Source organism: Kogia breviceps, chromosome 1, assembly GCF_026419965.1.
Source record: "Kogia breviceps isolate mKogBre1 chromosome 1, mKogBre1 haplotype 1, whole genome shotgun sequence".
In the NCBI taxonomy this organism is placed as follows: Eukaryota; Metazoa; Chordata; class Mammalia; order Artiodactyla; family Physeteridae; genus Kogia; species Kogia breviceps.
The window spans coordinates 139,667,052-139,681,146 of record NC_081310.1 but is presented as its reverse complement, the minus strand read 5'-3'; the positions used below and the strand labels follow the sequence as shown (position 1 = coordinate 139,681,146).

Here is a 14,095-nt window from a genome sequence, read left to right as displayed (position 1 = left end):
GGATATGGTAGAAAACTGATCTGATTTCTTTTTTTTTTTATTTTTTTTTTTAATTTTTATCTTTTGTGGTATGTGGGCCTCTCACTGTTGTGGCCTTTCCCGTTGCGGAGCATAGGCTCCAGACGCACAGGCTCAGCGGCCATGGCTCACGGGCCTAGCCGCTCTGCGGCATGTGGGATCTTCCCGGACCGGGGCACGAACCCGTGTCCCCTGTATCGGCAGGCGGATTCTCAACCACTGAGCCACCAGGGAAGCCCCTGATCTGATTTCTAATAAAAGGTTTCAAATGGCTTGAGAGACTAATTTCTACAGTGGTTATGTGTACTGTTATGATCATGTACTTCATAAGAAACTGGAAACTTTGATTTGCTCTTCAGGTATTAAGCTGCATAAAAGAAAGGCCTTTAATTCCTATTGATTTCAATAGTCAACACTGTAGGAATTAGTTCAGCATTTTGACCACATATCCACAAACAGAGTTTAGCCCTGGTTCTCTTTTGCTCAGTGGGGAAAACAAAAAACAAAAAAAACCCACAAAAAACGGTATTATTGATTCTTGCCAATTTATATTCTCCAACTACTTTATTTTCCCATGCATAGCATCTTTATATTTTTTTCTTCTGAAATTAATTATTCAATCATATATTTAACTAAATATTTATACAATTGGTTTATTGTGCTCACCATAATCTGGGTGGGGACAATACCCCAAATACCCATTTTTCTTCTTCGTAATATGCCCCAGCGTTGTTATGGTTCTCTGCCTACCTCCTTAAACTATTATATCCAGTGCTAGGAAGCAACATTTATGTTACCATAAGCAAAACAGTAATTCAACTCAATATATTTAAAATCACTGATTTACAAATTACTTTTCACCATGTATCAATCAGGGTTCTACCAGCAAAATGTAAACCATTCTGAGTATTTAAAACAGAGGGGCTTCCCTGGTGGTGTAGTGGTTGAGAATCCGCCTGCCGATGCAGGGGACACGGGTTTGTGCCCCAGTCCAGGAAGATCCCACATGCTGCAGAGCAGCTGGGCCCGTGAGCCATGGCCGCTGAGCCTGTGCGTCCAGAGCCTGTGCTCCGCAACGAAGAGGCCACAACAGTGAGAGGCCCGCATACCGAAAAATAAAATAAAATAAAACAGAGGGAATTTAATGCAGGGAATTGATTGCAAAGAGGATGGAAAAGTTGGGAAGAACACATGATGATAAGACAGCCCAACAGTTAGAACAGCAGGAAGCCACTGCTACTCTTAGGATGGAAGAACAAATGGGTGAGGCAGTATACAGAAGCCCAAGAACCGTTTATCCAGTGGGAGATGGAGACACTGCTGAACACTGCCCAAAGCAATGAAGGAGGCGAGAAACACCTTGGCCTCTCACTCATCATATCCTCCCGTCTCCTAAAACTACCTTCCATTGGACAACCAAAGCCTAAGACAGCTGACGTGGACAACTGGGAAATGCAGCCTGGGGATTAGCTTCATCATCTATCTCCAATAGCACAGAATAGGAGAAGGATGAAGGCTGGATCTGGTTAATCAGGCCCAGAACCGTCACATACAGGATGTGAACACTTCTCCAAACATTCCAAAAGTCAGGTATTTCAGAATTAACTTATCTCATGGAGCTATTTAATTGTAAATCCAATCTATTTAAAATAAGTAGTTAGTTAACATGCTTGTGCTCAAAGACATACAACCACATGGGCTTATCAGATCTTCTAAACTAAAAAAACTAGACAAAAATACATTTATCTAGAAAATTTAAAAATACTATGATGTTCTTTAATATAATGAATGATTGTGTATTAATGTATCAAGTAATGTGTCATGCTAATAGAACAGCTCTGCAAATCACTACAGGTAACACTGTAGCATTTTATTCCATATTTTGGAGCGTGTTTTTCCAAAATGACTCAGCATGACCATCTATTACCACTTCTCCTTTAAAGAAGGAAAAAAAAACTTAGAATTTTAAAAATATTTGTTCAATGACACTATTTAATAAGGATGTAGGTTTTTAAATAGCACCTTAATGTTCTAAACTGAAAATGCCTATATAGTTGAACAGTACATTTGGAATATGTGATGCATCAACGTGTAGGGATGACTTAACAGATGAGTTTGAAGAGACTCACTGAAGAGACTTTTCAATGATATTCCAAAAGTACAGTATAATCGACTTTATTGCCATTGGTAATTCTGCATTCTCATACATAAATCATTTACTTTCTTGTATCCAATAGCATACTTTTAAAACAAAAGTAATTAATGTAATCTAAAGGCAAATGTATTGGACAAATAGGCTGAGAAGTAATAAATGCTTGTCATATCCATTTATAAATCTACTTGTAAAAGTTTTGTGACTTCCAATGGAAATATCTTCTGCATAAATGTGCTCTATGCTCTATGCTTGAAGCAAAAGTCTTCTGCCCTATTACAATATCATTATTAGGATCTCACATAACTTCCATTCAAATCTATTGCATTAAAATGACAAAGTTGTGTTCAACTTTGCTAAAGAAGTTATCACATTTAAGAAAAGAACCTTCCTTCCTTCCTTTGATTAAAGCATGACAGGCAGAGAATAGGATATTTTGAATTCATATCAGGATGGCAGCTTAAAATGTACAAAATTCATAGATGAGTTGAAGTAGAAACAGATGAAAGAAATAGCCCAAAAATGACATGTCTTTTTAAAAACTGGGATGATATAAATGAGGCTATTCCTTGTATTATTGCCAAAGAATATTAAACGTTTTTGGACATGTTAACATAACTGTATTTGTTAATAAGGTAAGAATAAAGTGACTGATTCACATTAAAGTAGATGCAAAACTACAAAAAAAAAATGTCATCTGAAATTAATGTATTGAGCCAGAGCAGAATTATGTTCCCCTTGATTTTCTAGGTCTAGAAACACTGGGTCCTGAAACATGACCAATGTGGTTTTAGCATCTCCTGTTCTTTGCTATGTCACCTCATGAAGCATTAATTCAGATCTTCCATGTACTTTAAAATGCAACTTGAAAACTAGAGAAAAAGTTAATTTCTCTATACACAAATTAACAAGTTCTGTTAAGCATAAAAAAGCAATAAGTATTAAATGTGGTAGCAATCTAATATCTAGTATCTCATAAGTTAATGAAAATATTAATTTGTATTGGTAGCAAATTACAATGTACGCTAGACATCCATGCATTCATTTAAAGTTTAGGTAAGGGAAGTACCAAAGTTATTGTGGTGAATAGATGCATCATTAAATACTTTATCAAGAATGTCCAAATACCTCAAGTGAATCCTTCAGAGATTTATCAGTGAATATCATTATTAGAAATAATGGACATTTTGACATTTACTATATTGCTTCACTAACCTTAAGAGGCAAAGTTAAAATGATAAGAATGTTGAAATAATTAAATGGAACTTCATTATAAGTCCTCTATTTAAGCCAAATAGAGAAGGTGATTTACAAAATGATAGATTCAGTTAGTGGATCACAGAATGAATTCCCTTTTGTATGATAACACCACTTAAGGGAAGTTTTGCTTTTCTTGATTCTTTTCTCTAAAACAGACATTCTGGCATTTAGGAGATAAAAATGTATGATCTGACCTTTAAACTTGTTTCATTAACGTAACCACAAGCAACAGAGTCACTGACTGACACGTTTGCACTTTCAGGCCTTTAGCACTTAGTTATTTGATAACTTTTATGCCATTACTTGCTTTTTATTAGAGATACTTTGAGGAATGTGTTACATTAAAAATAGAGTATATTGTGTAAAGCTTAATAAATGATCTCATGTAATTCAGTAAAGTGTTCTCTTGAGTACTAGTTTCTGTGCTTTGACATGAGGGTGTGTATGTATGAGGGAAGATTTTGTTTTGTTTGTTTTGTTTTCTAATGAATTAGATAATTAGATCAAATACAATTCCAAGTATCCAAAGTGAAAACATTAACTATAACTCTGTGTCATTACTTTTGATGAAAAGTGTGTCACCTGACTTACACTCAATTAGTCCTGAAGCTCTTCTGTACTGGTCTATGAACAGAGCAAATACCAGCTGCAGATGAGTCAAGAAAAATAACTGACACAATTTAACATTTTTTTAAGAGAAAGAGGATTTCTTATAAATATACATGTTAAAAGTGTTTAAAACCTGTGGGCAATGTAAAAAGATAAAAAATAGGATACTCCCTAGAGAATTCTAGAATTACTGTAAGCAAATTACTCTGAGTAAAAAGTAATGCAGATTGGATTTGTTTCATATGAAAAAAAAAAGATTCTGTTTATTTTATTATACACTGTAATTGGTTAGAAACATTATTCAGAAGAGACAGAGGTTGTATTCTCTTTTAAAAGTTTAAAATTCAAAAGTTCCCTAAACTAAGATATGACAAAACTCAGGATATGGCATATAAATGGATGAGGTACAGTGCACACAAGTAAACAAGGACTGCACCAAAACAACAAACCAGGAAGGATACTGGTGTCACTAGTTAGAGAAGCTTCACTATTGGAAGCAATGAGTGAACTAAACATAGGTCTCCTAGAGGCAGAACGTGGGTTCAGTTATTTTAATTAGCCATAGTGTTTATTAGATTGTTCATTAGAAACAAAACACCTAAGATATACCATTAAAAGACAAGCAGTCTATCAAATCCTTTAGATTCAAAGTGTTAATGCTTAATACAAATAGGCAATATGCTGCTACAAACATATAGATTGCAGCTCCAAAGATAAGTGTTTGCAACCTCTAAAGATAGTGCTTCAACCTTACTGTTGTTTAAACTTCCAAAACAAACTTAATATAAAGAACATAAACAAGGGTTTAATGTATATCCTGTATGTGACCAAAAGTTCATCTCTTTTACCAACAATGAAAGGTATTTTACTAAGTTATAACAAATCATTTGTTCCTTTTGTATACATCCAGTGGCATTTTGCGTTTACAGTAGAGATAGCATATATTATAAAAGCACATTATTAATGTATATTAGAAACTACAATAGTATTCCAGATGAATTTGGACTCATAAGCATGTTTTAGAAGGTATAAATCATTTACCACAGCCAGATCCCAGATCATTAAATTTAAACTATATTGCATGACTCAAATAAAACATATCCCACTCTGTTTCACCTTAGACATGCCACATATACTGATTTTGTGCAATCTGCACTTACAAGCCAACTACCACCCAGTGGAGAGAAAGAAGATCTTTCAGGGAGATTTGAGATATATGTCAGGTGGAGGTGTCATGGGGTGAAGGGAGGGCGATGCGAAATGAAGGAATAAGGGCATTTAGCCTTGTTTAGATATAAGCACTGCTGATTATCAATTTATATTTTCACAGGAGAAAAAATGTTTCTAGCTTATCTGCAGTGTTGTTTAGAGATAAAATTAGTCTATGGATGTTCATTAATGACAAAACATTTCAATGCTCAAGCTTGGGGAAAAGAAGGGAAGAAGGGAGAGTGAGCAAATGCAAAACTTAAAATGGGAAAAGGGAAAGATGAGGGGATAGAGGGAGGAAAGAGAGAGACTGTTTACACATGTGTGAGTGACAATGTGTGGAACAGTGAAGGAGCGTGTGCCTTTTAGACAGCAGAAGAGAATCTGAATGTGAAAGTGGTTGTTAGGGAGAGTATGGAAGTGCCAGCATGTGTGAGAATGTGAAAGAGTATGTGAGGGAGTGTGGTTAAGAAAGAGACATTTATGAGGGTGACAAAATGGTACTGGAAGGGGTTAGAGGGAACATACGTGTGTGTCTGAGAGGGATGGGAACCGATATGGGGAAAGAGCTGGGAAATGTGAGTCAAAGAGAGAGAGAGAGAGAGAGAGAGATCACAGAACAGGGATATTAATGAAGAAGAAAAATGGGGAATGGAGAAAGGTAGAGTGGAGGAAAGTGGGTTAAATAAGAAGTGAGAAATTAGAGTGGTAGAGATAAAAAAGAAAATATGAGGAGAAAAAAGGGAGGAAAAATAGAAAATAGAAAAGGAATGAAAAGAGGCAAAGGAAGAAAGGGGGAAATGGAAAAAAGAAAGTAAAGGAAGGGAGAAAAAGAAAAGGGAAAAAGTGGTAAGAGGAAAGAAAGAAAACTGAAAAGGGAGAAATTGAGCCTAAGTGTCCAAGTGAGAGAAAATACACAGGGGCAGGGAGCCAGCCATCAGTTTGAAAAAGTCGCTTAGGCTGCAGTAAAATAAAAACAACCTGATAAACTTATCAGACTCTCCAAGAGTACCCCATGACAATAAAACAGAGACCTTGTGAATTTAGTTTCCAAGTGGCACCTGCCACTCTTAAACCTCACACTTCACTCATCCCCGGGCTACCTGTCGTTCCGGCAAAGTGCTTTAGCATCACCAGTCCGGCTTGCTACCTGCCCCGGGGTAAAGGGGCCATGGCTCCAGGCAGAATCAGCAACTGAATTTCCTGAAATGTAGTCTTTTGATAGTGATCACCACCAGCATCATTACTTGGTTTAAAAATTAGGCAAGAAAGGTGGAAAGAGAGACAGAAAGACAGACTGAGACAAGTACGAAAAAGCACGACGTTCTTCCTACCTAAGCACCGCCGTGTCCCCTTTTCTGACCATCATGTTGTCCACAGCAGCCCAGGGGAAGTCCACACTCTGTCCAGCCGGGAGGCAGGAGGGTAGCAGGCAGCACAGGCTGAGGAGCACCGCCGCCAGCCACTGGTTCGAGCAACAAGCACCCTGCACCAACAGCATCATGTCCATCCCTGCTAGGGCTGCTCACTCTCCAGCAGCTTTCAGCTCGTACTCCCCCACCCCCTGGTGCTGGCTAGTCTTCCCGGGAACCAGGCAGCGCGCCACAGGATTTTTTTTTTCTTTCTATTTTTTTTTTTTTTAATTTGGTGGATGGGTGGGTTTCTTTTCTTTCTTCCCCCCCAACCCCCCTCTAGTTGTTGGGTGTTGTTTCTCTCTTTTTTGCCTCCCCTCCTCCTCCTCTTTTCTTTCCCTCCCTCCCTCCCCTCCCACCCCCTAGCACCACACTACACCTCCTCTCGGTTGCTTTTGGCCGAGTCCGGAGTGTGGCTAATTCTCGGGCGGCTCGCGCACTATCTAGCGAGAAGGCGAGCGCGCCGGCGAGTGAGGGAGGAGGAGCGGCGGCGGCGGAGGCTGGGCGAGCGAGCGGCGGCTGTAATCGCGGCTGCACCCTCAGCAGAAGCAGCGCGGGGCGCAGCGGCGGCCGGCGGCCCCGGGCTCTCGCGCGTTGCCAAGCGGCCGTTTCCTTAGCAACCCCGCCCGGGGACTGGGGATGCAGCAGGGAGGGGGGAAACGAATTGGGGCGGGGGGGGGGCGGGAAGAAAAGAAAGAAAACGAAAAAAAAATCAGGAAGAGGTATATCACAATTATACAAACTGAGAGGAAAAAAGAGATGCATCGGAGATAGAACGCTTCCCTTCCTGTCATACGCACTAGAGTGATGCTTCGCTAGAAAAGTCTCCTTGTCGGGGCTGAGGTGAACAGAGCAGAGGGGCGCTTTGCTTTCCCTCTTCGGTGCGTTTTACCTCTTGAGGCACCGTAACTTTTAAGTCCTCCAAGTTGTGGTCGGCGCCATCATGACGCCAGGGACTGAGGTGTTGTTGTTTATTTTCTTTTCTTTTCTTTCCAATCTCGCCCGGGCGGCCGCGCTACAGTTGACAAGCGGCCAACTAGTTCACTCTTTACCTCTTTTCGGATATAGGTAGAGATGGTGACGGGGGCGGGGGGGAGGGGCTGCTTTTTGAGTGGACAAGAGGGGGGTGCTTGCAAGGCCTGGCGGTAGAGCAGCTGGCGCGTCTAATGGGTCAGTCGCTAAGGATTGGACGGTGGTCCCCCTGCACCCCGCACCTCGTGCATGTTGACACTAAATTCTGTGTGTGTGAGAGGTGTAGTCAAAGTGGAGAGCGCGTGGACGTGTGTGTGTGTGTAGTAAGCGCGCGCCCGTGTATGCGCGCGAGTCGAGCTCGCGGGGCCTGTACGCGCGCGGCACGCAGGCGCGCTGGGAGGGGCAGGGCGGGTCGTGAAGGGATGGAGTCGGGAAGAGACTGCAATCAAGCGTTTTAATTGTGTGCAGCCAGGCAGTCCTGTTATGTAAGAGGCAGTTTAACCCGTTTGAGCCTATCAAGCGGAATGATCAGTGCGTTCGAATCTAGGCAGGGCAAAGTTACCGGGTTTAACGAGTCACAGGTTTATATTTTTTAACAGACTCCAAACCCGTTTGGATAGGCTTCCTACTCGGCGGCGCAGAGCCGTTACCCTCTCTTCTTACGCCGCCGCATCCACGTAGCAGCTCGCCCCGCCGCTGCGAGCCGCTGTCCCGGCCCAAGGCAGAGTGAGGTGCTGGGCATGGGGCCCAAGGCAGAGTGAGGTGCTGGGCATGGGGCCGCCGCCTACCCTTTTCTATTTCTTCCCTTCTTGAACCCCTTTCCAGATTCAGGATCCTTTAGTTATTCCGGTCCCTTCGCAGATCAATGAGAGAACCGAGGCAAGAGTCGATAGCAGTTACGGCGATCAATCTTGTTCAGTGAGGAGTTTGGGAAGCAGAGTGGGGAAGTGAAGGAAAGAAACAAGTAATTAAAAAATATGCTCACCCCTCCCCTTCCTCCAACCCTATCCCCCTTAAGCAGTCTTGGAAGATTTTCTTCGGCTGACCCCAGTCCTTCATCCCTTGGAGGAAATAAATACAGCAGAACCTCGCACATCCCAAACTCGTTTTCCATAATGCTAGCAAGGTCCTTTGGCAAAGCGCACAGAAGCAATAATCTCTGCAGGGGTCAGCATCCGGCTGCCTCCCCAGACTGAGCTCTTTACGAGGCAGGCAGGGAGTCGTTTTGCTTGGCGGTAGCGGTGCTCAGAGTGATTTTTACAGTAGTGCATGAGGATATATGGGGAAAGGGAAAGGTTCCCATCACCTGTGACCACCCAGACTGACTGATCGAAGAGCCCCTAACCAGCATCACCTCCCTGCTGAAGTGACAAGTGATACTTCAAGGCCCGAGCCGTTTGCAGCAGGAGTTACTGATGTTACTAGTATTCAAGCTTAACTCTCAAATCCGGCTTGGAAATTGAGAGTGCAACAGTATTCAACCGCGTTTTGAAACATCAACAAAATGTTAGTAATTTGCGGATGAATGAAAACATTTTCTTTACCGTCTGGTATGCTAGGGAAATAATTGTCAAATGACAGACTCTTGCTAATACTGAAGCCAGATACCTAGGTAACACTGCTGTCTTGTTAACTGCGTTTTTCTCTCTTGCGTGGTACACTAATGGATAAAGCTTAAAATTATCTAGGGCAAACGGGGGATTAGAAGAATCGACATGTCGTATACATAGGCAAAACTTCTCAGTATTATTTAGTATTTTCACCAGAAATTATCTAGATTCCATTGAAGAGAAGCCGAAGGCACAGCTTCCAGCATTGTGACTCAGTTTAGTGCTATTTTATGCAGGGAGGGGGTGCCAGCGTTTTCTAGTACAAGCTGTGAAAAAGCATCCTTTTGTAACCGCTGTTGCTCAGAGATCTGACATCTTCAGTCAGGAGGGGGGGAAGGAGGGGGGAATCTGTGACCAGGGATGGAGCTATGCAGCAGTTTTAATATGTACAACAACCCTTCAGGCTTGTGAAAGGAAACTGGGGTCACTTCTCTTTAAAGGCAAAGAGTTTATTTTCTTTATTTCTAGTTTTTATCTCAACTGATCACAAAACACTGAAATCTCACAAAACCCATCCCGAGGAAGCAATAATTGAACCTAGTTTATAGATGCATGGACAACTGGAAAGCTTATTTACATGTGCATCACTATTATTTAAAGTGAGTGCAAGAATGCTGTGTGGGGTAGCCTTATTACTGCATGTACTTTCACTGTCCTTCTGACTGGGAAGAGAAATGATTTTCAAAGCTTTTATTACTTTCTTTTCTCCTCAACCTTTCTATGGGCATATATCAGAAAGGATTTTACAGGGTTTCTAGTATTTGCTTTTGAGGTCCTAGATTTCTTTCAAGCAGAGACTTAAATCCTATAAGTCTTGGCTCCTGAGAGAAAACCAGAACAAAAACGAAGAACAATGAAATGAAAGAAAGAACACCTCCCAGCTCAGATAGCACATTGTTCCTTAGTAGAATTTTTGTTTGTTTGTTTGTTTTTTAATAAGTATCGAGAGTAGGTAACAGCATTGTTGGAACATTTTAGATAATGAGGGTTGGAGTGGGTGTAGTACGGTACTCCCTTGGTCAGAGTTTTTAGGAATTTACATTGGAATGAATTACTACTACTACTACTACTTCCTCTTGAATCATGTGCTCTTACTTCGTTTTCAAAGCTCAACTTCAAATATTTGAAGACATGTGATGACCAATATTGAAGGAGAAAGGTGGAGCCTGACTTTAATAATTGATTATGCCTTTAACTAGACTGGTTTACACTCCTGTTTTTCATGTCCTCCGACCTCAGGGGGTTTGGAAGGGTAATGTTGTAAGGAAGATTCTTATGCTTCTTTTGTTTAATAAACTTGATTTTTAATTGACAATGTAAATGAGATTGTTATTTTGGAAAAAAAATTGAATATAAATTCACGTTTATTTTCTGATAGTGAGTAAACCCAGATATATCTTTCATTCTATTACTGTGTAGGCATGAGAAATTTTAAGCAAGACAGGTCCTAGGACCTAATCAGAGCTATTGAGAGTACTTTGTAATCCCTGAAAGAGTCCCTCAGGAAGCCCTTTTAAACAGGACATATGAATAATAGTTCTCTAACTTGGGCCATAATTAGGTCTATATTTGAATAAAGCTGGTTTAAGCTTGGAGAACCTTGCCAACTTAAACTGGCCTATAGTGGTGATTTGCAGGTCGGTATGAGAACTACAAAGCTTGGGATATTTGTTGGGGGGGAGGATATTTCTTTATAGAAAGGTTTCTCAACCTAGGCACTTTTTAATGGAATTATAGTTGATTTACATTATTGTATTAAATATCAGGTGTGCAACAAAGTGATTCAGATATATATATATATATGTATGTATGTATATATATTCAACCACCTAGAACACATTCCACAGGCAGAGTGTGGACCATCTCAGAAGTCAGGGGGCCCCAGGGTACGGGGTGGTTAGTTTTTATGGGCTGGGTAATTTCTTTTTTTTTTTTACTTCCTAAATTTTATTTATTTATTTATTTATTTATTACACAGCAGGTTATTAGTTGTCTATTTTATACATATTAGTGTATACATGTCAATCCCAATTTCCCAGTTCATCCCACCACCACCCCCACCGCCCCACTTTCCTCCCTTGGTGTCCACACATTTGTTCTCTACATCTGTGTCTCTATTTCTGCCTTGCAAACCGGTTCACATGTACCATTTTTCTAGATTCCACATAGATGCATTAATATATGTTATTTGTTTTTCTCTTTCTGACTAACTTCACTCTGTATGACAGTCCCTAGGTCCATGCACATCTCTACAAATGACCCAATTTTGTTCATTTTTATGGCTTAGTAATATTCCATTGTATATATGTACCACATCTTCTTTACCCATTCATCTGTTGATGGGTATTTAGGTTGCTTCCATAACCGGGCTATTGTAAATAGTGCTGCAGTGAACATTGGGGTGCATGTGTCTGTTTGAATTATGGTTTTCTCAGGATATATGCCCAGTAGTGAGATTGCTGGGTTATATGGTAGTTCTATTTTTAGTTTTTTAAGGAACCTCTATACTGTTCTCCATAGTGGCTGTATCAATTTACATTCCCACCAACAGTGCAAGAGGGTTCCCTTTTCTCCACACCCTCTCCAGCATTTGTTGTTTGTAGATTTTCTGATGATGCCCATTCTAACCAGAGTGAGGTGATACCTCATTGTAGTTTTGATTTGCATTTTGTCTAATAATTAGTGATGTTGAGCAGCTTTTCATGTGCCTCTTGGCCATCTGTATGTCTTCTTTAACCTAGGCAGTTTAAATAATTTGGGCCAGGTAATTCTTTGTTGTGGAGACTGGCCTGTGCATAAGAAAATGTTTAGCAGCATCTGAGGTCTCTAGTTACTAGATGCTAGTAGCATCAGTAGATGCAAGTAGCTGTGATAACCAAAATTTCTTCAGACATTGCTAAATGCTGTGTGGACCAGTGTAGATGGGTGGCAAAAATTACACTAGGTTGAGAAACTCTCCATTGTAGGTTAAATTTTTTTAGATATATACCATCTTGTGCTTTTCAAACAAAATAATAAAGCAGATTGTGGTCAAAACAAAAGTATTTTATTTGAATTCTATAGCTGCAAAGTAGTTCCTTATCATCATCTATTCAGTATCTGCATTTACCTGCTATGTGATTGAGTAGCCCAGGTTAGTGGGGGTGTAATTAATTTAATGGCTGAACATAAATATCTTTTCATGATGTTCCCATTGGAGCTCTTTTATTTAAGTCAGAGCTGAATGGATATTTCTCATTTTTAAAGAAATTGTCATTTTGTGGTGGTTTAAATAAGAGTATGAGTCAATGGTGAGCTTCTTTTGGGCAAGAACTAACTTAAATCTTTGTATTCTTTACATAGTGACAGCTACAGGGTATGCACTCAGGAAATGACTATTGAATAAAGGAGAGGAAAAACAAAGTAATTTCCCTTTTGAATAACTCCATGCAAAAATCATATATTCACTCATTTACCATTTTTATTATCTTATCTATTAAAATACCAGCCTTGATGATAAGTAAAGAGGTGAGAACCATGGGCTGGAAGGATGTTTCAAGGATACTTTCAAATATCTTCAAACTATTTCCATAGTCTGGCCGTGAAAATTTCACCTAAGTGCTTAAACCAGAATGAGAAGTCTTAGGATAAGTGTGGATGGAAATTATTTTTAAGGTACTGAATTTTTTTATTCTTTTCACTTGTAAGGTAGTGAGTACATATCAACTACATACCCTTATATGTTTGCATGGGTTCTGGAGAAACTAATAAATACCTCTATCCTTATTCATTTAAGATTTATTTAAGAGTTTTACTTCCAAAAGGACTTTAGGAAACTCAAGTGCATGTATGTAAAAGTAAAGGTCAAATTTAATGTTTTCTATTTGACTATCAGAAATGTAAAATATGACACTCTGAAACTAGTATTCATTTTTTATTTTTTATGTTATTTCATTTTATTTTGTAAAAGTTTCTGATTCTGATTGCAGAGATTTTTGTCTTGTATACATTTGACCCTTCAACAACGCGGGTTTGAACTGTGTGGGTCCACTTGTATGCAGATTTTTTTCAAGAACTGCTATAGTACCACACTATAGTGTAGTGGCTGAGTTCCTGGATGTGGAACCTCAGAAATGGAGGACTGACTATAAAGCTGTAAACGGATTTTCCACAACGCAGGGGTCGGTGCCCTTTACCCATCACATTATTCAAGGGCAAACTGTATATATTTTTAAAGACTTTACTTTTTTTAGAGCAGTTGTAGGATTACAACAAAATTTAGAGGAGGGTATAAAGATTTCCCATATATACCCTGCCCTCAAACATGTATAGCCTCCCCCAGTAACTACATCACACACCAGAATGGCACATTTTTGTTTCAGCAAGGATGAACCTACATTGGCACATCATAATCACCCCAAGTCCATAGTTTTCCTTACGGCTCACTCTTGGTGTTGTACATTTTATGAGTTTAGACAAATATATAATGACATGTAGCTATCATTTTAATATCGTATGGTAAAAATCCTCTGTGCTCTGACTATTCAGTTCTCCCCTGGCAACCTCTAATTTTTTTTTTTTAAATTGTCTCCATAGTTTTGCCTTTCCCAGAATGTCATATGCTTGGAATAATACAGAATGTAACCTTTGTTCGGATTGGCTTCTTTTACCTAGTAACATGCATTTAAGATTCCTTCATGTCTTGTCATGACTTGATTGCTCATTACTTTTCAGTGCTGAATAATATTCCATTGTCTGGATATACACAGTCTATTTTTTCTCCCACTAGCGGACATCTTGGTTGTTTCCAAGTTTTGGCATTATAAATAAAGCTGCTATAAACATCCATATGCAGGTTTTTGTGTGGACATAAG

General features: G+C 39.7%; 1 protein-coding gene across 1 annotated transcript in view; it reads right to left on the bottom strand.

Annotated features, from left to right (window-relative positions):
• NEGR1 (neuronal growth regulator 1) overlaps nt 1-7,218 on the bottom strand; it is a 921,576-nt gene extending 914,358 nt beyond the window's left edge. Inside the window, exon 1 of the mRNA XM_067005821.1 lies at nt 6,583-7,218. Within this exon, the coding sequence (XP_066861922.1) occupies nt 6,583-6,758 (176 nt within the window). The 5' untranslated portion in view covers nt 6,759-7,218. The remainder of the gene's footprint in view (nt 1-6,582) is intronic.
• Nucleotides 7,219-14,095: the final 6,877 nt, after the last annotated feature.